General features: G+C 40.4%; 1 protein-coding gene across 8 annotated transcripts in view; it reads right to left on the reverse strand.

Annotated features, from left to right (window-relative positions):
- Positions 1-1865: 1865 nt before the first annotated feature.
- LOC111862402 (protein SMG8) overlaps positions 1866-27507 on the reverse strand; it is a 71165-nt gene continuing 45523 nt past the window's right edge. For all 8 annotated transcript variants that reach the window (XM_023847762.2, XM_023847756.2, XM_023847759.1 and 5 more), the window contains 6 exons: positions 19626-19784; positions 17369-17600; positions 15881-16002; positions 11117-11297; positions 6473-6652; positions 1866-2624 (listed from right to left, as the gene is read on the reverse strand). In XM_023847762.2, the coding sequence (XP_023703530.1) occupies positions 2501-2624; positions 6473-6652; positions 11117-11297; positions 15881-16002; positions 17369-17600; positions 19626-19784 (998 nt within the window). In that variant the 3' untranslated portion in view covers positions 1866-2500. The remainder of the gene's footprint in view (positions 2625-6472; positions 6653-11116; positions 11298-15880; positions 16003-17368; positions 17601-19625; positions 19785-27507) is intronic.

The following is a 27507-nucleotide window of genomic DNA, read 5'->3' on the forward strand; positions in this document are numbered from 1 at the left end:
TTTATAATGACAGTTTCTATATCCTATAGGTCATTTGACCTTGTATGGATTAATGGAATGTAATTATTATTGTTAATAATAATAATAATAATAATAATAATAAGAAGTAGTAGTCACTATACTGCAGCACACATACAGCCTTCTGTGTCTTGTCAAGGAGTTGCTATGTAACGGTTTCCAACAATACAGATTCCTGTCTCCGTGCCCACGCCTCCACAAGAAGATGACTCTCTCACAACCACCTCAGACTCAAGACTGACTGGGACTGGTGCAACCAGGTTGAGGGCCTCATCATAAATCCTCAAGGCAGATCCCACAGAACACACAGCTTACAACAGTTCTTCTACTGCTGGGTGCATATCTGGTTGCTGTGGAAGCATGTTTATAGAGCCATTGCCTAGCAACGGCCATCTACTCTAGTTCTGCTATCTTGGCTTTCAGCAGGCATGTCACACTATTATACACATAACAAATAACAACATAATTGCTCCCGTGCCTCAGGCCCCTTGTTCAGGCATTATAACAAGAAAAATTTACCTTGATTGTGTTAGTGCAGACTGTTTTAAAAACAGTCAACAATGCCCATATATGTATTTGAAAAATACTTATGTGATATACAAGAATTCCATATTCATGTTCAAAATAACTTTCTTAATTCATTTAAAGCCCTGAGGTTCCATATGTATCACCTGCTTCAGGATACCAAGACTGGGCATTCTGCCCAGACAGGTTGTGTTTGCTTCATACTGTTCTCACAATAAAAAGAGACTGTTTCCATAAATAGCATTACCTTGTTGATCTATATAGCAAAGAAGTAATGTGTTTCATATGAGGTACAAATTGCATATTTATATATTACTAGCTGTGCCCAGCCACGCCTTGCTCTGGCTCAGTCTGCCCGTTCTTCCCCAGTTTGATTTGAAATTACTTGACACATTGCTTCTGCTCCGTGAGTACGATGACCTAAGCTTGTTCTTAGAAAACGAAAAGAAAAACAATGAAAAATAAACTATACTTACGAAATAACTTCCACACACGTCTTGGATTCAGCGAATAAGTTATTGAACGCTCACTTTTATACCAGCGAGCACAACTATTATCACGTCCAGTATCACCAAAAATTTCTTCGGAGCTGGACTATTATAACCCGGTTTTGGACACAATAGAGGGCACTTTCGCCCAGGGTTCCATTTCACGTGTTCTGTGCTCGTTGCCGCAGAAATGCATTATTTCCGCTGTTTCAACAGTTCGTTGCCACAGTTATTCCAAGGCAACGATGTGCTGTTTCAACAGTTCGTTGCGACATTTATTCCAAGGCAACGACCCGCTGTTTCAACAGTTCGTTGCCATGGTTATTCCTAGGCAATGACCCGCTGTTTCAACAGTTCATTGCCATGGTTATTCCTAGGCAACGATCTGTTGGTATTCGATGGACGACGTATAATTAATACTTTTACCTGTTTTTATCTGTCACGGGTGTGACATCTACATAACAGGCATATAAAAACACGCGCGTGTTCAGATGCAACATTGTGTCAAAATTTCGAAGCAATCGGTGAAGAACTTTCAGAGATCTTCAAGGAGAGCCAAACCAACAGTTATGTTTTTATTTATATAGATTTAGAAGGGATTCAATCTTTAAAGGACTCAGTTTCTTTTGTGTATGGCTCCAGGTGAATGTACAATACCAGTGCCTGGTGAGTCCTCTTACTGCAGACACATAATGCAATGATAAACACCTTTCATTGTGAGTTATTGTGTTAAATATGTCAATATTTTTTATTTCCCAACAAGGAACTAGTTTTAATTCCCACATTCTATAAGTATAATATCAGTCCAGAAAGACAACAGGGAGCATATTTTTGTATATCTTGTCTTTAACCTTTCATGAAAACATTTCTTTGTGGTACATAACTCATCAGATTTATTTTAATTATTTCAGACTATTTTGGGGCCCTGCAAAAACTGATCACCACATGACATACGCCCCAAGGACCAGCTCAACATATAAAAATTATGCTTGCAATGTTAACAGAAATATAATAAGTAAGGACATGTGTGCATATGTGTAACAGTGGTGGCACATTTGTTTAATTATTCTCAAAATTGTAATACTGAAGGAAAAATTGCAAAAAGAACAGGTAACATTGTTTCTATACTTATTTAAGAACCAAATCATGAAGATGTTATGTTCCTCCTGAGCATCAATAGACATCTACAAGACTGCATAGTGTCACACCCCAGAAGTCACCACTGTGAAAACCTCAAATCTCGTAGAGTCAAAAATAACTTCCTCATGGTTTACAACAATAATCTCATCCAGAAACTGACATATCAGCACTTGAAAGTGTTCAATTATATCTGCACCCTCCATTACATTATCCTGAAATGAAGAGCTTGGTATATAATACGTAAGTTATCTTCATGTGGACTTATTTACCTAACCACCTGTAAGTGTAACACATCATTAATCATGCACTCTTCACGTAACAACATGGCTTTACTTCTCTTCTGCCACCTGCACTTCTGTGATGCCATATACTCCTGCCAACAGACGACCATAGCTTAGTGGTACTGGCTGTTTGGGTGTTACATATGGACCATGTTCACCCACATATACAGATCTGTAACAGAGTTAAGGACATCCAAGGACACCATTTTTTATAAGCAATTCCCAATATATTGTTTTTAGGTAACAACTTCTGGACTTTCGTTGATCTCATGCTTTAATAATGGGTTGTACAGGGGAAATCTAATGATTATAACTTTAACATGCAACAGGCAATATAAAAGCACTCTCCCGTGACTTTCGCAACCAAGATATGAGGTGCTCACATCAGTGAATGCTACGATTATGACCTCGGATGTGACATCATGTAATCTGGTAGAATGGTATTGTAACGGATTTGAGCAATGCGTTGCCAGGCAGCAGCTCTGTAAACATGGTACACTACACAACAATAGAAGCTGTATCTCAGTGAACAAATGTTTACAGCTTGTTGCTAGGCAACAGTCAGCGCCAATGGACTGGCAAGGTAAATATCACATGACTCACTTTCTCTGTTGTCTGTCTTATCCAACAGTAGAACTGTGATTTCTGTGTAGTTTGTGCCGCAGCTATATAACAAGAGATGTGAGCCACAAGTTCAGAGTGAACTAGAAGTAGAGTTAGAGAGTGACAGAGTTATGAGAAAAATGATGGGGATAGTTACAAGGAACAGCTATGAGAACACTTATGAGGTACAGTTACTAGTTACGAGTTATGAGAGAGATAATAGCAGCGGAAGCCCATGAATAGAGCAAACTGGAACTAGAAGTGACAGTGACAGTGAGTGGCAAAGTTCTGAGTTCTTGGAAGGAGACAGCCATGGAAAGTTCGTTGGCTTGTGAAGATTTAAAGTGTGATTGGAAGATTTTATTCATGTGTAATATTTGGAATGATTTGAACCGGTAGTTCCTGTGTTTTAAGTGCATTACCAAGAGAGGACTAGTGTGTGTATAACAGTGAAGTATAAAGTTTGTAAACCAGAAAAAGCACTGTACTGCCTGTATTTAATTGTGATTAAGAGAGACTGTATCCAAAATGCCAATAAAACCAATCATCTGAAGTAGAACCTGTCATTCTCATCATGCATACCACCCTACGCATTGACAGTATGAACACTCTGGAGAAACCTATTGTCTCCATCTTCTAACCTGAAGATGGAGGCAGTATGTTCCCTTGAAATGTCTGATATCACCTACCAGATAGCAGAAAACCACAATATTAATCTTCAAAGCCATGAAAAACAAATATCTTATAAGCAGGGCCCAGTTTTGATGACATGTCATCTTTTTTTCTTTGTATCCTATGCGATGCTCTTAAATATATAAATCTCGGATATGAGTTGCTGATTACAGAAATGTATATTTTATAGGTAATTTTTTGGACTTTTAAGGGTATTTCTTGTCATTTTTGGTCATTTTAGGGAATTTTTCCTCATATGTTTTCTGAAATGTGAATAATATGGAAGTGAAATGTTCTTTCTCTTTCTCCTTTAGGTCATTTTTCTGGATTTTTCGGTCATTTTTTTTAAATATTTTCAGGTCATCAAAATCTGGGCCCTGCATGTTACATTTTTGTGTCATATTTTAGGTAATTTTTCTGGATTTTGTAGGTCATTTTTTAAATATTTTCAGGTCATCAAAATCCAGGCCCTGCTTATAAGTAATAACTTACTTAGAACTTTCAGATGCTTAAAAGTCATAACAAAAATTTTAGTTAATATCAGTCACTCTGTGCTAGATGACTACTACTCAACCATGTTTTGTGCATAAAACTCATGTACTTTTATGGAACCAGCAGTAGGAATAAAACTGATTCCTTCATGTCCACTGGAGCTGAGGTTCTGTCCATCAAGCATAATTCCAATACTAACTCTCCAATAAGAAAATTTAGTACACTGTAGCTGTTCATGTTTCATAGACAACTATGTGTGTGGCGGACAAGAAGCACACTGGGAAATGTACAAACAGCATGCATTCATTCTGTTCTGTTTAACTGTTCAACAAATCATAAGACATTCAGAAAAAGTGAATTTGGCATAAAATGTGTTTCATTTTTGTACAACTCTTGTTCAAAATATGTTTCATTCTGAGAAATAACATTTAGTGAGCTATGCTCGAGCTGCAAGCAAAAACATGTGTACCTTTATATATAAAGTGTTCATTAATGTTGTTTGATTTTAATGGAAATTAGAATGTGCTGACAAACTTTAACAAAAATCCATTCAGTGGTTCTTGAATTGTTACATAAGGACAAGCTGGCACAGAGATGTCAAAGCTAACAGATGACTTTTTGCAGCCATATGAAGTTAACATGCCAAACATGAGCCATTAATGAGTATAAATGGCATATCATATAAAGAAGCAACTGAGAATATTAATTCTAGTGCAGCATAAACCACACAGACCAGCTCATCATTATGAGAGAGCCTGCTAAATGAAAGAGTTGATGGTGGAAGTGACTTAAGATGTACACAGAACAATGATTATTTGGCATGTAGACCCACTGCTAGGCAACGACCACAAAATAACAGCTATACAACAGCCATTGCCAAGTAATGGCTCTGTAAACAACCGCCGAGTAGTGACATGTGGGCATACCAACAGACACGAACACAACAGAGGAATGGTGACTTCTACGCAGTCTGTTAGGAGATCTTATAAGCAGGACAGTTGGAGCAATGACTAGTTGTGGGACAGCTGTCAGCCAGAAATAATATGAACATGGAAGCATGGGATATCATCGGGATCTGTCCCCAGGCAATAACTGGATAAGACACAGCAGACTGAGAAGACTTAGTACATGCTGTAGCGAACTGCAAAGTGTGTGAATTAGTGATAGCGCTACAGTTATTTGTAGTTATCATCTGTAAGCTTTCAATAAATTCCAAACTCAGCTTATAGTAACTCATACATGTGACAATCCATGTTAGGTGGGTCCCTTGTCACCATGGCATGGCATGTCCTCAGGTTGTGGATGGAGGAGATGCCCTCTAGATTTGGAGGGAAGCTGTGAATATACTGAATATGCAGCCATGGACAGATGGCAAGGGGTGGTCCTCCAGCTTGGGGGTTGGTCATGGGGCTAACAACTCCTCACCATAAAAAACAAGCTAGTTACGAAAATTCTCAAGAAGCCTTGGACCTGGATGGATCCTCTGGATAAATGGCCTAGGCTAAAGAAAATGGACATGAGATTCAGTACTTGGAATGTTAGAAGTATGAATAGAGCAGGTTCGCTTAGGGCAGTGGCAGAAGAAATCTTAAAATATAAGTTAGATTTAGTGCGGGTACAGGTCAGATGCGACGGAGGTGGCATCGAACCAGCAGGCGAATATACATTTTTCTATGGAAAGGGGAATGAAAAGCATGAATTCAGTACAGATTTTTTGTACATAAGAGAATCATATCAACAATTGGGAGGGTAGAGTTCATTAGTGATAGGATGTCATATATAATACTAAGAGGTCACCGGTGTCATATCACTGTTCTGAATGTAAATGCCACAACAGAAGACAAAATTGATGACATAAAGGACAGATTCTATGATGAACTAGAACATGTATTTGATAAGTCTGACCACTAAGTTAATGATATACTGAATCCGTTCTTCAGTCAGTTGACTGCTGAAGAAAGACGATATGGATATTTTCTTTTTCTTCTGCATGTTCCAAATATTCTGTCTGGTGATCCTTCAGTTCCATCTGTTACATGTAATGCTCTTCATATATCTTCATGCTTTGAGTTATTTGTTTTCATTTTTGGGTAAGAAGCAGTATTTCTCACTGAAGATGGTGACTACCATCAATAAAAAAAATAGGAGGCCTGCCACAACAAAGTACCATCACCCAGTGTTACAACTGTCCACATCTACTTGATCCTGCAAATAAGTAAGTCCATAAACACAACTGGAATTGACAAAGGATACGGAAGGCGAAGAACCCAGTATGCACTCTGTGAGAGTCTCAAAGGTTGCTCACAGCCTGTAACAAATACTGGGCACGGTGATGGAGCCGGCTGTACCCGGGGATTCAGCGTAACATGGATTGGTGCTTTTGGCGTTACTACATGTATACGCATCAGCTGTGCCACTAGTGGCTTCACATTCCTGTGGGAAGAAATATTAGTAACACATTCTGCCTTGTTGTGTACCCTTGCCAGCATTGCTCAGTAAAAATCTGTGATTAAAAATTCCTAGTACTCATTTCTGTTAGATCCTGAGTCAACCCCAGGGCCATAATGTGGCTGAAAGGATTGGGTCAACTGATAAATCAAATGACCTCATCAGGAATTGAACCCACAACCATCCAGCTTGTAGCATAGTGCTTTAACCAGCTATGCTACCACATGCCTGAATATATTGAACAAAATTTAATGAGACAAAGAGGTTTCATGAGCATGTATAAGAAATCTGCATTCTTTTGGGTTGTAATGATGTGTACCTCAGAACCAGCTCAATGATTCGAAGGAACATATTGCCTCCCTCTTCAGGTCAAAATGTAAGCCAAGTGAGAAACCAGCAGGAAGCAGGTGACAAGTCACAAGTAGTGCCATCTGCTTCTTGATGGTTTCTTGCCTGGTTCACTACTTGACCCTCAAGATGGTGATATACTCATATTTCTCTAGAACTACATGGTGTTACAATCCAGAAGAATGTATTCTTCACGATAACAAGTTCTGATAGAACATGTAGAGCCTATTTCTCTTTCACACAGATTCTGAGTTATAAAAAAACTTTTGTTAATGTCATACTTTGGTTGGGAAAATTTGAAATTCTACAATAAAATGCAATTTAGTTCAAGGGTTAGCATGCTGGACTTGTGTGCTAATGTTCATTGGTTCAAATCCTACTGAAAGTAGCATCTTTTTACTGCTTGTAATTGTAAATACTCTCTCTCTCTCTCTGCCTACACAGCCTTTTGGACCCTGGCCACTTTTTCAGTTTCTTCATCATATACACAGTCTGTAGGACTACTTGGACAGGGGATCAACCCATCACAAAGCCACTACCTACACACAGAATAAATCATATATAAAATCCATGCCTTGAGTGGGATTCGAACCCATAACCCCAGTGTTCGAGTGGGCAAAGACAGTTCATGTCTTACACTGCGCGGCCATCATGATCAACAATTGTAAATACGGAATAAATAATTTGTTACACTGTACATTTTTTACAACTCAGCATACTACAGCACTGCTGAAGGAATATTACAGACTGTATATTGCAGTGGGTTGAGGCCTTACATGTAGTAAAAGCAGTTACTTTTCTGCATAATGCTGAGGACTTACAAATTAATAGGGACTTTGTTCAGATAATGGGGTTAGTGTCACTATTTACCAGTAATGATAGGAATTGTTTATGGGACAAATGAGAGGTAATTTCAAATGATCCTGTAGTCGACAGAACAGCTGCCAGATCATACATCACAACAATCATACATCTGCAGGATTTGCGGTTCTCAGAGTGGTGATTATGAAGAAGTTCTATCTTTTGGGATATAATGCCATGTAGTCTATTACTCTGCTTGCTACCTGCTTCATGCTGGTTTCTTACTTGGCTTATTTTTTGACCCTGAAAATGAAGAAGACATATTCCTCCAAAACACCAGCAGACTTTCAACAGACTACACGGCGTCATACCCCAAAACAGAGAACTCTTCTTAATCGCACATTTCTTTGACTTTAATTTAGTGAGTCAGTATGAAATTGCAAGCAAATTGAATTTTTTATATATATATATCCACACCAAGTTTGTCTTGGATTTACTGAAGAAAGGGGGTAGGCAACTACCCATTGATATTATGTAGTCTGTATGCAATTTGCAACATTGTATTTCTTTCAGACATTCAACTTGTCATTCTCTTCATGAAGATGTATATGGCTTTACTCTGACCCCTTAGGGAGAACTGAAATATTTTCCAATGAAACTGGGTTCATGTTTGCATTTAGGACTATCTGTATGCCCTGATGGGTTGACAGTAACTGAGTTGGGCTTCCCAGGGTTCATTCCCTTCCTCAGAACCTCTGGTGGCATCCAAGAGGCTACTGCTAGGACTTGACTGAGATTAATTTTGTAACACATAGCACTTCTGAGGGCTGACAAAGCTGGACATCACAAATTATTTTTGTGGTTGTTCATGTTATTGTTGTGGGAAGAATTTATAACTTGAGTACAGATTCTGACTATATAAAATCTGATTTGTTTCATTCTGGTCCATGATGCTAACAATATTACAAATGATAAAACAATTCTGTCCAGTGTGACTATTGAAGCTTTCACTACTTCACTACTTAGCACCCTAACACGTTTCGGTCTCTATAGACCATCATCGGAGGGAACATCAATACTTTTAGAAACTACTATTACATTGGGTGTTTGGATTTTTAAAATACATAAATATACAATATTTGTAACATACACTTTATACAAAATCCAAATTTCTTACAACTACAGCAACTGTCCTTGATGCACTGAAGTTCTATTAAAAACTTTTTGTTATTTAAGTTAAAATTCTTTAACCGAATAGGTTCGTGTCCCTTGTCCTTTCGCTTTTCTTGACGGGGCAGAACTTGTGCCACCTGTCTTTCTTGGGAAGGTAGTTCTTGTTGTTGTCCTATGTTTGTTCGTAGTGTGCTGTGTTGTTTTTACTGNCAAGAAATTTGCATTTTGTATAAAGTTTATATTTATGTACTTTAAAAATCAAAACACCCAATGTAATAGTAGTCTCTATAAGTATTGATGTACCCTCCAGTGATGGTCTATAGAGACCGAAACATGTTAGGGTGCTAAGAAGTGAAGTAGTAAAAGCTTCAACAGTCACACTGGATGGAACTCTTTTATCATTTGTAATATATAAAATTTGTTCGACATAACCTCAAAGTTTTGCACCATCACCATGATACAAGAAGAAAAGAGACAGAGGATGTTTGATATCAGGAAGCTAAAGACAATATTTGAACCTGACAGCAGTAGTAACAGAAGGCTGAGAAAAATTATTATAATGAGAACATCATAAATTTGTACTCCTCACAAAATTTTACTAGGATGATGAAATCAAGGTGGATGAGATGGGCAAGGTATGTAGTATACATGGGAGAAATCTGAAATGCATATAAAATTTTGGTCACAAATCTAAAGGGAAGAGTATACCTGAAAGATCTAGAAGTTACCAGGATAATACAAAAATGGATCTCAAAGAAATGGTGTGGGAAGGTTCAGGTGGAATTCATCTGCTTCAGAATAAAGAGTGGAGGTGGGATCCTGTAAACTCGGTAATAAATCTTCATATTCCATAAAAAGGCTGTTGCCGCTCACTTCTTTGGGCCCTTTACATTGGGCGCCACGCTGTTGCCATCCTCCTTGACCCTACGTTGTGCTCCATTTATCACCATCCTCCCTCTTCTCGTGGATGTTGAGAAGTTAGGTGGGAAGGGAGGAGAATTGGGGTTGTTGGAGCTGGTACGCGAGAGCAGGTAAAGACGGGAGTATCTGGGTTCTGTTCGGTAATTTGTAGAGCTGAGTTCATATCCCGGGTCTGGCTCGGACAGGGCAGGAAGAATCTTTCACTACAATCACACACACCTCTTTAGACCGTTGCACTTAGTAATCATTTTTTTAGCTTACTGAATACAAATGAATCTATTAGTACACTTATTTAGAACTTTACTTATAAAACTTTTACGGAACGGATGTAGTCGTAATTTTGTGTCTGACTTTGCCGAAAGTTGGATGACTCCTCGAGGTGGAATGCACTCTCTCTGAATCCTGAGGTCCACGAACCCCAGACTCCAGGAGAAATCCACTCCTCCACTTCTGCCATTGGTTAAAGTTTCAAACTAGGAGGTTCCCTAAATTTTGAATTTCCAATCATGTTGCTTTGCTATGTGATTCTGGCAGATGCTGACCTGACGCTAAGGTTGACAGCCCCTTGATGCATTATGATCAGGGGATGAGGCTCCAGCTGTCCCACTTTTAAGTTATCGCTGTTCCGAGCTGTCAGCCCTCAAATTCTCAAAGACTTTCTGACTTTGCTGAAACTGCCAGAAATCCAGGAAAGTACCAGATATTACTTCCTGTCCACATAGCAAAACTTGAACTATGTCCCTTCTGCGTGTAAGAGCTGGCTATCTGCCGGATCTCTTTGTTTGTAATTTTGTAATCTTAACTTGATACAGATTTAATTAATGCAGAATAGTCCACCAATTTGAATGAACGGTTACAACGCAGAGAAATTCTTGAGTAGGAGTCCAATTATCAGGATTTCAAGGACTCCTGATTCCAACTTTATCCTACTTTATGGATGTTAATACTGAATGAGAATATGCTCCATGAAGTTAGTTAAGTAAGTTATGTTGGACTACTGCAAACTAAAATCACATTTGCCTGAAAACTTTTAGCATACCTAGATACCAGTATAAAATTTCATCAAACTCCATCTAGTAGTTTCAAAGATAAAAGTGTTGCTGGATGGACATATAAACCCATTTTATGAATTTTGGGCAAACAACATATAAAAATCAACATGACAATGTTTCTCAGTTCATGGTTATGATATATGTCATGTCTCACCTGCAGGGACAAGGGAAATACAATGGCATGTCATTGCTGGTCACTTTGTTGCCATTATCCTTGACCAATCCAGAACCAGTTGTCTTTAAGACTTTGCCTGGAGCAGAACACATGAAACGATGACCTCGAGGACACTCATATTCCACACCCACAAAAATCTTCACCACAAATTCGGACAGATCTGAAATATGAAATATTTGGTGCTAACATGCTGTTTCTTATTGCAATTTGTTAATCACTGCATATGAGCAAGGTCAAGGTTATATAAACATGGAAATGTTAAATCACTTTCTAAACTATGTAAGTTGAGGTCTTCATGAAGGTTCATATTGTGCTCTCGGTTTTGACACCATGTGAACCTCCTCCTGTGCCCTGCAAAGGGCAGTTTGTTACTCTTCCTTCATTTTGTCCTGAAGGAGGTGCCATTTCTCACTGGGCTATCTTGCCTCCATTGTATTCTTTATATTTTTACAGTTTCATCTTTGGTAGAGGTGAAGGTTTCAATCTGTGACCAGAGAAAACTGCATGTAGATGTGACTGGGGATTCAATTCAGAACACACTGAGTCCTGAGACTTAGGCCCTTCATCCACTGCCACAATGCAATTGCAGCTTGACTAAAAATGGTGACAAATTAGTTGTTTTTGAGTTGTGTAATAGTCTGACCTGTTAATAATATGAATCTCTCCCACCAATGAAACTGCAACCCGACCCGAAGATAACCAATCAGAAACAAGCTGCTTTGCAACTGAACGTGTCAGTTTGAACGCAACTGTCAAGCAACACACACGATGTCAGAGCAAGATTTTTGTATTAAACTTGTGCAGGCTGTGGAAAAATATCCTTATCTATACAACTATAAATTATCTGAGTATTCAAGGAAAGATGTAGTCGATAAAGCTTGGGTGGAAGTAGGGAAAGAAGTAAATGAAGAAGGTAAGTTTTCTTTTAAATGATTTTATTCTATTGTATTAGAATAAGTATTTCATACAAAACAGAAAATTTGTTCATTTATACAATACTGCCATTGCCAATGTACAGCTGCTTGTGGATTGAGGAAATAATACGATAAATAATCCCTTAACTGTTGAGAATTTGATCTTTCATCTATTGTTACGTTGTTCTCTACTGGTACATTAATGAAAGGCAGTTCACTGGAATTCTCTTTTTTATCATTATAGTGAGTGAAGTAGGGTTTACCTTCCCTTTTCCGAATAAAACTGTGCAGACTGCAGACACCATGAATTATGATATTAATAGACATTACATTTTTACAACGTATAGCAGACAGTAAAACCATACCTGAAATCAAGAAGTTAATTTCTTTTAAATAAGATTGGGTGATACTAGTTATAATTTTATTATATTTTTTGGTGGGAAACAGAAAAAAGTGGAGGAACATCATGACTGTTTTCACGAGACATCTAAAATTAGGTTCGAATGGTGGAAAAAGGAAAAAACTGTATTATTTAAATTATATGATGCAGTTCGTTATTCCATTTTTGAAACTTGCAACATTGGATGTTTCTGGTAATGTACCCTCTCCTGCATCAATTGAAAAGCAAAATACTGAAATTGAGAATTTTGAAACTGGTAATGATGGCAGCAATATACGAAGGGCATTCTGTATATAATGCCTCTTATTTTTTTGTGTTATCTGTAACATCTGAGCTGGATGTTGGTGGTGTTGTAGTAAAGGTTGAACCTTCCCGCCCATGTACTGTTAGTTTGGTTGTTGTGGGACAGATAGTGACAGCAGAGCAGTCTACCAAATTGGCATCTGACATAGAGGTGCGTACGAAGCAGCTATGTGTGATTGAATTTCTCACTGCTGAACAAATTGCAGCCATTGACATCCAGTGACGCTTGATAAAGGTGTACAGAGATGATACAGTGGATGTCAGCACAGTGAGGTGGTGGGTAGTGCATTTCAACAGTGGCGAAAGTGAAGTGCACGACAAGCCAGGCCCTGGGCATCCATGCTCAGCTGCCACTCCTCACAATGAACAGCGCCTTGATCAGCTCATCCATACAGATCAGCAGATAATGACCAGGGAACTGTGTGCACAGCTTAATATTGGCTGTAATGCATTGGAAACGATGTTGGAGAAGCTGGATTATCTCAAAGTTTGTTCCAGGTGGGTCCCGCGGATGCTTACACAGGACCACAAAACTCATCGAATAGAAGTCTGTCAGGACCTGTTGCACCAGTTTGAGGCTGAACGTGACAAGTTTCTGGACAGCATCGTCACCAGAGATGAGACGTGGTGTCACCACTACGAGCCGGAATCCAAAAGACAGTCCATGGAGTGGCGGCATCTGGATTCCCCAAGAAAACAGAAGTTGAAGACACAGCCATCGGCAGGGAAAGTGATAAGCATGGTCTTTTGGGATAGGCGGGGTGTGATTTTTTTTGTATATCCTGGAGCCTGGTGAGACTGTCAATTCTGAACGCTACAAGATGACGCTGACTAAGCTGAAAGCCAGCATTTCCCAAGTCAGGCCAGAGCAGCAGACAACCTTTTGCTTGCAACATGATAACGGTAGACCCCCATACCAGTTCGGCAACCACCGCCCACACTCAAAGTTTGGTTGGACTGTCCTACCACATCCACATTATAGCCCCGATTTAGCACCTTCAGACTTCCATCTCTTTGGGCCTATGAAAGATGGACTATGTGGGCAACATTTTCCAGACAATGATGCTGTCATTGCAGCTGTAAGAAAGTGGCTAGCCTCTGCTGGTGCAGACTTTTATGGGCACAGCATAGAGGCTCTTGTTCATCGCTGGCAAAAGTGCATAACAAATGGTGGTGATTATGTGGAAAAATAACTGTAAGTAGCTGAAATCTTGCTCTATTTAACTATTAAAAAAATAGGAGGCATTATGTACAGAACGCTCCTCGTAGATCATGAAGATGATGAACAAGAGGTGAAGATGAAAATGAATGTTGGCAGTGGGGCTCTGAGTACTATGAAAAGAAAACAGGATATGGCTGATGTTAAAAACCTCCACTGCATATTGCAACAAGCGGACAAATAAAGACAAGGAAGATGACCCCAGAAAATCATTCATTTCTTTTTTTGTATGTAAGGTCAAACAATTTCCACTAACTCTATAAACAGATGTCTCGACATTCTGTAATAAGATTGAAATTTCTTCTTGTATTTTTTTTAATTCTTGTGCCGCTATGAACGCTTGCATTTTGGTATTCTTAGTTATGTAAGGATGAGTCCACCATTTGCATTTCTTTTTGTGAACATTTTTTATATACCAATATACAAGCACAACACTTTCTCCTGAACTACTCGACATTGCAAGTTAAACTGTTTGAAAAGAGTTGCATTGGTGGACGAAGCTGAGATTGTGTTTGAGTTTAGTTTCATTTCATTTCAGTTGAGTTGTAGCCAAGTTGCAGTTGCATTGCAGCAGTGGGCGAAGGGCCTTCTCCGACACCACTAGTTCCCCTCTGTTACAAACTGTAGAAAGAGCAAAATGTATCCTATCTCTCATGTCTGTGAACCACTGTTGTGCCTGTACCCACCATTCTAACACAGATGTGTAGCAAATGCAGTACAGGTCACCCAAATATCTTTCAATGCTCTGTCATTTCTTTCTCATATTTCTGTATCAAACAATTTATTCTGAAGATAAGGAATAAAGGATAACAAGAACACAGTGATGGGAGGATAATATTAAAATGGATTTTAAAGAAACAGAGAGGACATAAGTGGACTGGATGAATTTATCTCACTATAGAGGCCAGCAGTAGCCTCACATAAACATGACAATGAGTTGTCGGGTTCCTTAATAGAAAAAACATTCTTGACTAGATGGATGGCGATCAGTTTCTCAAGGTCTCTGCTCCAAGGAGTTTCTCAGTTAGTTAGAGCCCAATGTGCAGACATCACCAAATGTTTTCCCCACATTCTGAAATTACTTCAGCTCCTTCCAACTTCCCAATGAGATGCTGGACTTCCATTCAGAAGATTTTGAGTCAAATTCAAGGATACGTTGATGTGTGGAATTTTCTGCTCACATATAAAAGTCCTGTGCATACCAAAGATAAGACTTTGGGAATCCCTGGCAAGCATATCTGCCAGTTCTCCTCCATCAGCATGTATGGAGCTCATGCAGAAAACTGTGAAATGGTTATTGGCGATGCATCCTCCAGGAATACAGGCAGCTACAGCACAAACTCTTGTCACCAAATTCTCTCCTGCAGTGAGATCTGGGAATACAGACCATTCCAAATGCCTTCCTGGGAGTGGAATAACTTTATCACAGAGGACATAATTATATTCAAATACATTAAATTATAATCATATCTCATTGAAAGTACAGAACAATAATACAGAATACTTTAACTTCATTATGTAAAATATTCACATTCTGTGAGGCTGTTTGCCATGCAAACACTGTCCACTCACCGGGTCTTTCACAGCATCACTGGATCTCCATTTGCAATCATTCTTGAAGTTTCTGTTGGGTTTTCTCAGCTCCTATGGCATCACCCCAACATTAAATTCTACAAAAACAGATCCATGGGATGACCCAGGACAAGACGATTTGGCCTGATATGAAAATATATCAAAAAGAGAGGAAACAGCTGGCAAGAAATTGAAAAGGAGAGGTTCAGAGAGGAAGAACAAATTTCAGACATTTCATCTATTGACTTGTACAAAATGGAAATAAAGCTAAAGAAGAGGAGGAGGAGGAGATTAGAAATGTATATATACTAAACTTTAGAAACATTAAACAATACCTTTATTTCCTCCTTTTCCTTTGCGACCACGCAAGACAGTACCCGAGTGCTGACTGGATACTTGCATTTTTCCCCTTGAGGCATACTGATCACCAACAGTTGGCCACCCACTTCCTCGATCTCTGAACATGAAAATGATTATTGCCAAAATTATAATTACAGAAATACCGACTTATGCCAATCAAACTACTCTGCAGCCTATGCCCCTTTATCCCACTTGCATGCATTACTTCATGCAATGATGCCCCTGATTACCATTGCAGCATGGATATGGTATGCTTAGGTATGCTTAAGAATGTAAGTAATGGGAATGGAAGATTAGAACATTGTAGAACATTTAACAAATATCAATGTGATGTTTATGTACATTCAATGTCCAACTAAACATTTGGAAATCATTTTTCAGAAAAAAAAAAATACAAGATGCAAAACACATATCTTACTACAATAAATGTTGGCTTCAGGAAATTGCGGTATGCTTGATATGCACAGACATGTGTCTAAACATGGAATTCCAGGCAGAACTTGGAAAGTGTATTCTCCTACAGATTCTATGTTACATTTATCAACTCTAACCTCAAAGCTTTATACCATCACCATGACTGTAACTGCTAATTTACAAACAACATTTCATGTATAATGTGTAATTATGTGTATGATCCATCTCCATACCAAATCATACCTGCCTCACTGACATAAACCAAAAGCTAACAAAAATGTTCATATTGCCAATGCTGTTATTTCACATCCTAAAAACCAAATTACCTACAGAAAACCTGCATATTATTCAAAGATCTACAATTTCAGGAACATTAATTAGGTGATCATTTGACTTCACAAGGTCAATAATCTGCTGCAATGTTGTTATTACTAACTGTTGGAAACTGAAAAGAATGTAAATAAGGCTGTGTCTAAAGGCATAATGTCTGTACCAAATCCCATGAAAATCAGCCAACTATTGCCAAAGATGAAATGGGAGGATAGAAACTGACACAAAGGTAAAGGTAAAGTTGCCTCTGTGCTTAACTAATTAGGCACTACACCATGGAGGAGTATGGGGGTGTGGATTTAGAGATCAACATTTTTTTGACCACTGTACTAGTTAGAGGTGAGTGGTCAGATTCATGCCCCTGCTGCTTTACCCCTGGGGAAAGAATCCTCAGCACCCATTAGATAGGAGTCTGGATGGGCCCCAGAGCTGGTCTGGGTGATGTGAAGAGAAAATTCATGACACCATCAGGACTCAAACTCAGACACCTCAGTCGTCCAGCCTGTAGCCAGTCGCTATACCAACTATGCTATCCACTGACACAAAGACAGATAGAATAATGATCTCATATGCCTACTTACTTTCCTAAAGAACATAAAATAGGTGGAAAATGGATATAGACTTTTACAAGAATTATTAGTGTAGGTTCTGACATGTAGACCACAGTTGCTTTTGTTCAAGATGTTCAGCTCCAGCACATCAAGCTGTTCATGCAATACCTGTGATGCTCCAGCCTGACAGTAACATCCCAGGGTAAGAGGTAGGCTGAGCCGCCCAATAAGCCAGCCTGTTGCTGGTCCTGGAGTCCCAAGTTATGAGAGTAGAGTGATGATGGTCCCAAACAGACTAACGACCATGACGGAAACTGTGGCAATAACCCAGCTGGTGATGCTGCATGTAACATGCCTGGAAGGTACTCTGTAGTGCTTGGCTGTCGAACTAAAGATTTATCTAATTGAACAGAGGAAATAAAAGTCAAAGTTCAAAAATAAATTATTTCTTTATTATTATAACAAAGTCTGAAATAAACATAATTTATCACACCTGAGGCTTTCTGTAGCCAGTGTGCACCAGTGTGCTTACCAGCAAAATTGTCAAAATTCACACATCTACTGGTGTGCTGTATGTTTCAACCTTGAGACTAAAACCAAATGTGACAGCACCAGAAAATACGCCTGTAAAAGAAAGCACTGCTTACAAACTACAGTGAAATCTCAATTATTGGTCATAGACTATTTAGTTTGTACACAATAAATGCACCTATGATCCTTACTTCTGTTTCATAGTATGAAACATTTTAAAAATTTGAACGCATGTGAATGGTTTTCATTCTTTTTTTCTTCATCTCAAACAGTTAATTGAGGGGTTGGGCAGGAAAAGGAGGGATGGTCTAAGAGTAACAATGGAAATTATGGAAGGCAGTGCCACAGGTCAAACCGAGCACGGTGAGTGGCCTTGTGTGGTTGTGGTGGTGGGACTGTGTCAGATATCTGGGTAACACAAATGTTAGAGTGTGGACCAATTAATTGGTTCGCCTTCCACAGCAAACTGATTTCCATGCCATGACTTCACTTCAGTGTTTGTTAACTCATTTATAGTTGAAGTGTGCAGAATATAGGTGCTGAACCCATAATATCAGCAATAAAACCGGTCAATTTAATTTTTATTTTGTCTTATGGCTGGTTACCAGAGAAAACGTCCACTCTTAGGTTTGGTTTCTCTTAAAACAAATCACAGCAATATATGAGAATGTTTATTTATCATGTCTTTTACATATATATATTTCTGCTGGATGATTGCTACCATTCAGTCCAGAACTTTTTGTCTGCTGTCTAAAAGCATAAAAACTAGAATATACAAAAGTATAATTCTGCCTGTGGTTCTGTATGGGTGTGGAACTTTGTCTCTGACATTAAGGGAGGTACATAAACTGAGGGTGTTTGAGAACAGGGTGCTGAGGAGAATATTTGGACTGTAGAGAGATGAAGTGATGGGAGGTTAGAGAAAACTGCATAATGCGGAGCTTCATAATTTGTATTCTTCTCCAAGTATAATTAGAATGATGAAGTCAAGGAGGATGAGATGGGCAGGGCTTGTAGCAGGCATGGGGAAGAAGAGGAATGCATATAGGGTACTGGTGGAAAAGCCAGAAGGAAAGAGACCGCTAGGAAAACCAACACATAGCTGGGTAGATAATATTAAAATGAATCTTAGAAAAATAGGATAGGGTGATATGGGCTGGAATGATCTTGCTCAGGACAGGGACCGGTGGTGGGCTCTTGTCAACATGGTAATGAACCTTTGTGTTCCACAAAACGTTGGCAAGTTCTTGAACATCTGCACAACTGGCAGCTCCTCAAGAAGGGCTCAACTCCATGAAGTTAGTTAGATCAATTTCCTATCATTTACTGCCATACCCACACAATATTGGTATTATGAATTAAATAGTTCCAAAGTAATAACACAGCCTATCCCTTTTGCAATATAAAAGTCTGGTTACAATCGCCCAACAACCAGATCAGAGAAGCAGAGAACTAGAGGGAGAAATGTATAACAGTGTAAAAAACGAATTCATACATAAGATCTACTCATGGTCTGTCAGAAATAGTATAGAAAACTTTTTCCCCTTCCTTTCCTCCATTCATTTTACACTTCTATCTCCTTTTCTCCTTAGTTCCCATATTGTCTGACTGTCCCATTTATTTGTCCATCCTCTCAACAGTCATTATCCACTCCATTCTTCCATCTCCTTCACATTAGAACAATTGTCAACATAATTTTTCCATTCCTCTATCCTTTTCATATCTTTATCTCCTTCCCAACTGTCTTACTTTTCTGTCATTCCCCTCTTTATATCCTTGCAATGGTACACTGGAATTTCCACACACATGATAGAAACTGGCTATTATTTAAATGTTCAGTATAACAAATCTGATGCATACATACAAACATGCAAGCATACACATTAATCTTTACCTTTACTGGAGTCAGTTTCAGCATCTGAAACTTGTATGATAATCTCATGACCAGTGTCAGGCAGGCTGTGGTCAGCTCGTGGAGGATTGGGACTCAAGCGACTCACAGTCTCTTCTGGTATTATATCACTGCCCACAGATTGGCCTGACACAAATCCAGCTGCAACAGACCTACATGTCAGCAGAGCAAAGAGTGTACAGATATGGCATAAAAAGTAAATGCCTGATGTGTCCCTCAGGTTTTAAGAATATGTAACATTTGTGGTACTCACAGCAATGAGTATCAAGGTTACAGTCTTTTGGAAATTGACTTAGTGTTGTTTGGTAGAAAGTTAACATTTTACAGGAAAGTTGGTGCCTACTCACCAAAATGCATGGCATTACTTCACAGAAGGTCATAATTCTAACAATACATTGTTTACTGCTGAGGCACGTGGTAGTGTAGTTGGTTGAGGCACTATGCTACAAGCCGGAAGGTCACAGGATCGAATCCCTATGAGGTCACTGGATTTTTTCAATTTACCTAATCCTTCCAGCTAGTGGGGTAACTGTGACTTTCTTAGGTCATATGTTACAGGTAGTAATGACGCCATCCTCAATGAGGTTGGCCGAACTATGGCTGTGTCTTTGGTGGGGACGCATCATGGACCAGGGATGTGTTGGGACACAGCTTTGGGACACCTCCTCATGGTCCTGCTGGGCAACGACAGTCTCGGGGTCTGGATTAGTATTACCTACCGGGACTGGCAGCTAAGTTCCCATAAAGGACAATGACATTATGACCGGAGCCTCCCACGTGGCGGTATAATGACTCTTGGGTATCACTATGGTCTACCTGGGATGAATGCAGGAGAGCACTCATGTGGGGGTAGCTTCGGCTACTTGAGTTATCTCCCTAGAGTACCGATAAGGTGCTGCAAGTCTTAGAGCTCAACACTCTAAAATGGTTTGACCAACCCATGTGGAGGGGTGGGAATGGGGGAGCTCATAGGCCAGCCCCACGGGCGACTCTCTCATGCAGGTTTCCCTGGTCGCAACCTCATGACTAGCTGGTATCGCACTCCCATTAATAATCTGGGATATCCTTCTCCCCCCAAACAGGCACTCTTGGTCCTGGAGGCTTGCGAGGGTTTCATTCACAACACGACCAAACCACCTAAGCCAAGGTGTGAGGCATCATGCTGAGGGCTGCATGGCACTGGGGTGGTAATTAGCCAGTGTCTTGAACAATCCCCCCTGGCCACAAGGCAGCACCCCACTGTATTTATGCCTTCCACCCGTATGGGGCGCTGTGGGTGGTGACCTTTTAAATTCCCATGATTCATGGGACCAAAATGAAAGGTACCAAATCAAAAACTGGTGGTAAAGACCTTAAACTGAAGAGGGAGCCCCCTTGGTAAAGACCTTAAACTGAAGAGGGAAACCCCTCCAAGGGGATCCCTACGAAAAATGCTTCAGCAGGGGGCTGGCAGCTCTGGTGAACCATTAATGGGCCCAGTTGCAAACAGCGTACCTGTTGTTGAAACTTCAGCCATAGGAAGGGATGAACCAGTGGTTCGAAACCTGCCTGAGGTAAAATAAAAAAGTACTTTCTTGGGAGTCAGTAGTACTGACATACCAGTGCAGGGAGCTAGCACTTCTAGCACACCTGCAGCAGGAGGACTGGGACACCTAGTCTCTGGAGTAGGTGGACCCTGTCTAGCGAAGAAGGCCTTGTCTGGATGCACTAGGTTGGAGGGCAGTACCCCTATAGAAATGGCCAGAGCTCCGAAAAGGCCCAGGGATGCTAAGGGACCAGGGACTTACAAGGAGGCTCTGACCAATATAAAGGTAGCTATCTTCAAGGAAATGTATCCTGAAGACAAGCTAACAGAGGGAGACCAGGACTCCATTATGGTGGAACTGGGACAAGCATTACGTAGGACTCCTTTGGGAGAACTACCACACCTGAAATCATACAGACTGGAGGGAGGTGTATTAATATATACATGTCCCAACCAACAGTCTGGACAGTGGCTCATCAGAACTACAGATAATCACAGATTAAAATCAGGGGCTAGGCTGAATATTACTGATGCCAAGAACCTCCCAAAATATGTGAAGGTGGCTTTCAGGGCAAAGGACAAAGTTGCCCAAAATCCTGTGGAGCTGCTGAAATGGATCATGAATCTTAATCCAGACTCCATGCTGAGAGTTGGAGGATATTGGATAGGAAATCTGAACCGAAAGGGCAGAGACTGATCCTCTTTATAGACCGGGATTCCCTATCTATTATCAAGGGAACTGGATATAGGGTATATACAGGCCTCTCACAGGGAACTGTTAGGGTCCTGCAAGATCCTCAGGCACAGCGGCATAAAGAAGTTGCTGTGCCCAGTTCAATGCCCTCGGAATCGGCCTCTGAGGGGGAGAGGGATGATGTACCCACTCCATCAGTTGACCGGATGAGAGTATCTGATGAGGAGACAATCCCTCCTCTCATCAACCCGATCTTAACAGATCAGGGACCTCCCTTGGAGGAAACCAGGTCTGATAAAAGAGAAGGGGCTGTGGAAGAAGGTATGGAGGAGGACACCTTTCCCAGCATTACAGAATTAACACATAGAACACATACATATACACACAACATACGATTCATTGAAATTAACCTACACCACAGAAAGGCCGCTACGGCAATTTTATGTCAACAACTTGCTGAGGGAAAAGTAGACATAGCACTTATTCAGGAACCTTGGATATATAGGGGCCAAATAAGAGGCTTAACGAATTCAGGGGGAGCAGTTTATTCTGTTGTACCTGGATAAAATGTTAGATCATGCGTATATGTTATTAATCATATTAATGCTTTACACTTGCTGGAGTTTTGTTCCAGAGACACAACAACGGTGAGGATGACATACACATTGGACGGAGGCTGTGAGGAGCTCATCATCACTTCAGCCTACTTTCCATATGACTCGGATGAACCACCACCTTCCAAAGAAGTGAGGAACATCATTGAATATTGCCATCTTAGGAAAAAGCAGCTCATCATGGGGTGTGATGCCAATGCGCACCACACATTGTGGGGTAGCACTGACATGAACCCAAGAGAAGAATGTCTCATGGTGAGTTGGTGAGTTCGAACTTTAATATTCTAAACCAAGGTAATGAGCCTACCTTTGTGGTTTGCAATAGACAGGAGGTTATCGACTTGACACTAGGGACCAATAAAATAGGAAACGTGATAAGTAATTGGCATGTATCTGTTGAGCCATCTTTATCGGATCACAGATATACGTGTATATGCTTTCAAATAAGCAACAACACAGTAGATCAGGCTACTTATAGGAATCCTAAGAGAACCAATTGGGAGTATTACAAAGACAACCTAAAGGTAAATCTGGAGACCATCTAGTGAAATATACACACAATTAATGCTGATCAGTCCGTTGACCAGTTGCAACTGGCTATTATCTCGTCCTTTTATCAGAACTGTCTGGCTAGGACCACTCGTGAACCAAGGAGAGCGCCTTAGTGGAGTAAACAGCTGAGTTGGCTTAGAATCAAAACAAGAAGGCTGTTTAATGCAACTAAAAGAACAGGGCAGTGGGACACCTACAAGGAAGCCCTTACCTGTTACAACAAAGAAATAAGGAAAGCCAAGCGATCCTCATGGAGAAGTCACTAACAGGAGACCAATGGATGTACCAGGCAGTGCCAGACTCATGAGAATCATGGCAAAAACAGGCGACCAATGAGGTCAGCATGATTAAGCTGCCTAATGGGCAGTATACTCAAACAGGAAGGGAGACACTGAACGAATTATTCAGGGTTCACTTTCCTGATTCAAAATTGATTGATAATTTGGATGATGGACAGGGTCAGCAGAACCTGGGCACTTGCCAAAGCAGAACAAACAGGGCAGACTGGAACCTGGCCAAAGTCATAATTAACCAATCAAAAATCAGATGGGCACTGAATACCTTTAGACCATTTGAGTCAGTGGGAACAGATGGAATTGTACCGGCACTTTTGCAGCATGGGGCAGAACTCTTAGTTCCAAACCTATGCTGCATATATAGAGCCTGCATGGCATATGGATTTATCCCCATGGCCTGGAGGCAAGTTAAGGTGACGTTTATCCCAAAGCCTGGGAAACTTGGTTACACCAATGCTAAGACTTATCATCCTATCAACCTGTCGTCTTTCTTTTTGAAAATGATGGAGAAATTAGTAAATTGGCATATCAGGGATGGGGCGTTGAGGACATGTCCTCCACACAGAAATCAGTATGCCTACCAAACAGGTAAATCTACCAAAACTGCACTACACAATGTGGTAACACGCATAGAAAGTGCGATCGAACACAAGGATATTGCCTTAGTAGTATTCCTTGATACAGAGGGAGCTTTCGATAGAACCTCATTTGATATGATCAAACAGGCTGCTGGAAAGCATGGCACAGAGCCTGCAATATGCAGATGGATCAGTGCTATGCTGGAAAGCAGAACCATAGCTGCTACATTATCAGGAGAAACCCTTGGGGTGTCTGCAGGGGGGCATGCTCTCGCCTCTACTGTGGTGCCTGGTTGTCGATGATCTCCTGTGCGGACTTATTAATGATGGGAATTATACAGTAGGATATGCTGATGACACAGCAATCCTCATAAACGGAAAATTCCTTTTGACAGTATCAGAGCATCTTCGAACAGCTCTGTACACGGTCCAATGATGGTGTGAAAGAACAAGCGTTTCCATTAATCCAAATAAGACAGTAATTATACCGTCTAATTATATGAACGGAGTTCATGGAGGTAGGCCTAGGCCCACTGGGGCTGTAGTGCCAGGGGGGAAAAATAATAACAAATCAAAACCTGATTCAGGAGGAAATTAAGAAGAGAGTGAACTCAGATAATGCTTGCTACCATTCAGTCCAGACCCTTTTGTCTTCCTGTCTGCTGTCCAAAAACATAGAAATTAGAATATACAAAACTATAATTTTGCCTGTGGCTCTGTATGGGTGTGAAACGTGGTCTCTGACATTATGGAAGGAATGCAGACTGAGGGTCTTTGAGAACAAGGTGTTGAAGAGAATATTTGGACCAAAGAGAGATGAAGTGACAGAAGGCTGGAGAAAACTGCATAATGAGGAGCTTCATAACTCTTCTCCAAGTATAATTAGAATGATTAAGTCAAGGAGGATGAGATGGGAGGGGGAATGTAGCATGAATGGGCGCAAAGAGGAATGCATATAAGATATTGGTAGGAAAGCCAGAAGAAAAGAGACCACTAGGAAGACCAAGACAGAGGTCACATGTATCCAGTGTAACATGACTAACAATGGTGGATTCTAGATCTGATGATTAGGGTTATTTCAAGTCACTATTACAATTACACTCAGTTATTCCTTCCGGGTAATGAATCCCTCTCTGCATAGCTCTGGTTCGTTCTCAAAAGCATGTTGATTCACTGCCTAGTCAATTCTCCTTCTTCTTCTTCTTCTTCTTCTGTGTTCTGTCATATTTTGATCTTCTGCGTTCTCTCATATTCCGTTTTATATCTGCTTGGCGCATGAAATAGGGGACATCAAGTCAAACACTTCATTCTTCTGTTGTCATGACACCAACACCTCCGCTGTGCAGGAAACGTCTGCCTACGTCATTTAGGAGATGTCTGTTTAGAAACCATGACCATGAATATGTCTTCAAAAGTTCCAACAAAACCCAGAGTAATGGTGCATTTCGTGCTACCATGGGAATGCTGTACATGAAGCCCTTCCAGGCAGATAGGCAGGTTGCAGCTTTCAGACTGCACATCACATTGCGCTCTCCTTAAGGCTCTCTTTCTCTCTCTCCCTCCCCTCTCCTCAACATGTGGTCCATCATCTTTTGTAATATGACAGGAGATCTGTCAATTCACTTCGCAATCTCCAGTCCAGTCATCTTCTGTGATTTCCAGGTGTAGTTTCAGTAGGTCTCGTTTCCTCAGATATCGTGGCTGTCCGCCATCTACCCTTCACTCTCTTTCTGCCTTCATGGCACACCCTAATTCTCTCCTTCAGCGTTCATACTCTTTGGATTCCTCACTCAACCTTGGGCTTGTTCCAATTCTTTCTGATGACACCTTTCTTGTGCCATGCCACTCTTGCACAGTGGGTCATCCTCCTGCCATCTGCAACCAATTTCTTCCAGGATCCACAATATCCCTAGGTCCTTTCCTTTGTCATTTGGTGGCTATGCTGCTTCCTCAGTCTTCCAACCTCTTTCACTGCAGCTTCTTCCTTCGGGACCTCCCGATGTTCTGACTCAGATTCCATGTCCACTGATGTTGGCTCCTCATGTTCCAGATGTGCCTCTGTCATTTCTTGGCAGGCCATCATCTCTTTTTGGCAGGCATTCATATTGACTTCCATCTTCTTACACTGCATGGCTTTCATTGCTGCTTCGATGGCTTTTGTCGCTGAGGCCATCTCTTCTCACCAGGCTCTCATCTTGGCCAGCCAACAGTTATTGTATCATCTGTTGCATTTCCATAATGCAAGACATAGGTATACGATGGAATCATAAATCCAATAATTCATTCTATCAATCAAATCCGACCACTTCCAACACCAAATTGTCATACGTATTTGGAGTAACGTGACTAATAACTGTGGATTCTAGATTTGATGCTTAGGGTTATTTGACGTCACTATTACAGTTACACTCGGTTATAACAGTTCACACATGCAACTCATTCTGGATAACGAATCCCCCTCTGCGTAGCTCTGGTTCATTCTTGAAAGCACACTGATTCACTGCCAAGTCACTTCTCCTTCTTCTTCCCCATTCTGTCATAATCTGGTCTTCTGTGTCAAAGTCAAAGTCACATTATGACTGTCGATCAGTCAGTCAGTCAGTCAGTCTTGGCATTGAGCCCAATCTGGGGCTCATGACCAGATATTTACTACTGTTTCACAGTTACAGTCTTGTTTTCATGGGGCACCCTCTCTGACAAGAGGATGGATCTGTCTTTTGTATATGCTGCTGGCCCTCATCAGTGTATTCTTTCTTGGGTCTGAGTCCCTCTGGACTTGCAACCATATTTTACTGTTTAGATTTGAGACTTCTCTTTTCACCGCCTCCTACAATTCGCAGGGTCACAGTGGAGTTATTCAACCCCGCCTTTACATGGGTCATCTTCTGTGTTCTCTCATATTCTGTGAGGCCGGGCGCACATCAAGGAAACTGGCAACCACAATGCAACTGCGATTTCCAAGAAGTATCGCCGATTTCAAGCAGGCAACTGGTTTCCAGGAAACTTACATTCGATTAGTTGCTCATATCATATCATATCATATCAAGTGGGTGTGTTTGCACACCAATTTCATGCACTTCTCTTCTGCAAATGTCAGGTAATAATATTGTTCCTGTAATGGTTGAGATGGTGTAAGAGGAGAAGACAGGAGAAAATGAAATATTGGGTGCACTTGTTTTTTCACGACAACTTTAACTCAGGTGTTTATACTGTTTCGGAAGAACTTAATCAGGATACAGAACTGTTCAAATCATTTTACAGAATGAGCACTGAAAGTTTTTCTTTATTAGTGGATCTTGTAGGACCTCAAATTCGAAGACAAGATACAAATTTTCATAAAGCTGTGTCAGCAGAACCATAGGCAAAATTATAGTTCTGTATATTCTAATTTTTATGTTTTTGGACAGCAGACAAGAAGACAAAAGGTTCTGGACTGAATGGTAGCAAGCATTATCCTAGTTCAATCTCCTCTTAATTTCCTCCTGAATCAGGTTTTTGTTTGTTATCGCCATTCCCAAATATCTGAACTTTGCCACATTTTCAAGACATCGTTATCTATTTTTATGTCAGGATTTTGCTCTACATTTTGGTGAAGAGACAGCAAC

The sequence above is a fragment of the Cryptotermes secundus genome, unplaced genomic scaffold (assembly GCF_002891405.2).
Source record: "Cryptotermes secundus unplaced genomic scaffold, Csec_1.0 scaffold715, whole genome shotgun sequence".
NCBI classification, from domain to species: Eukaryota; Metazoa; Arthropoda; class Insecta; order Blattodea; family Kalotermitidae; genus Cryptotermes; species Cryptotermes secundus.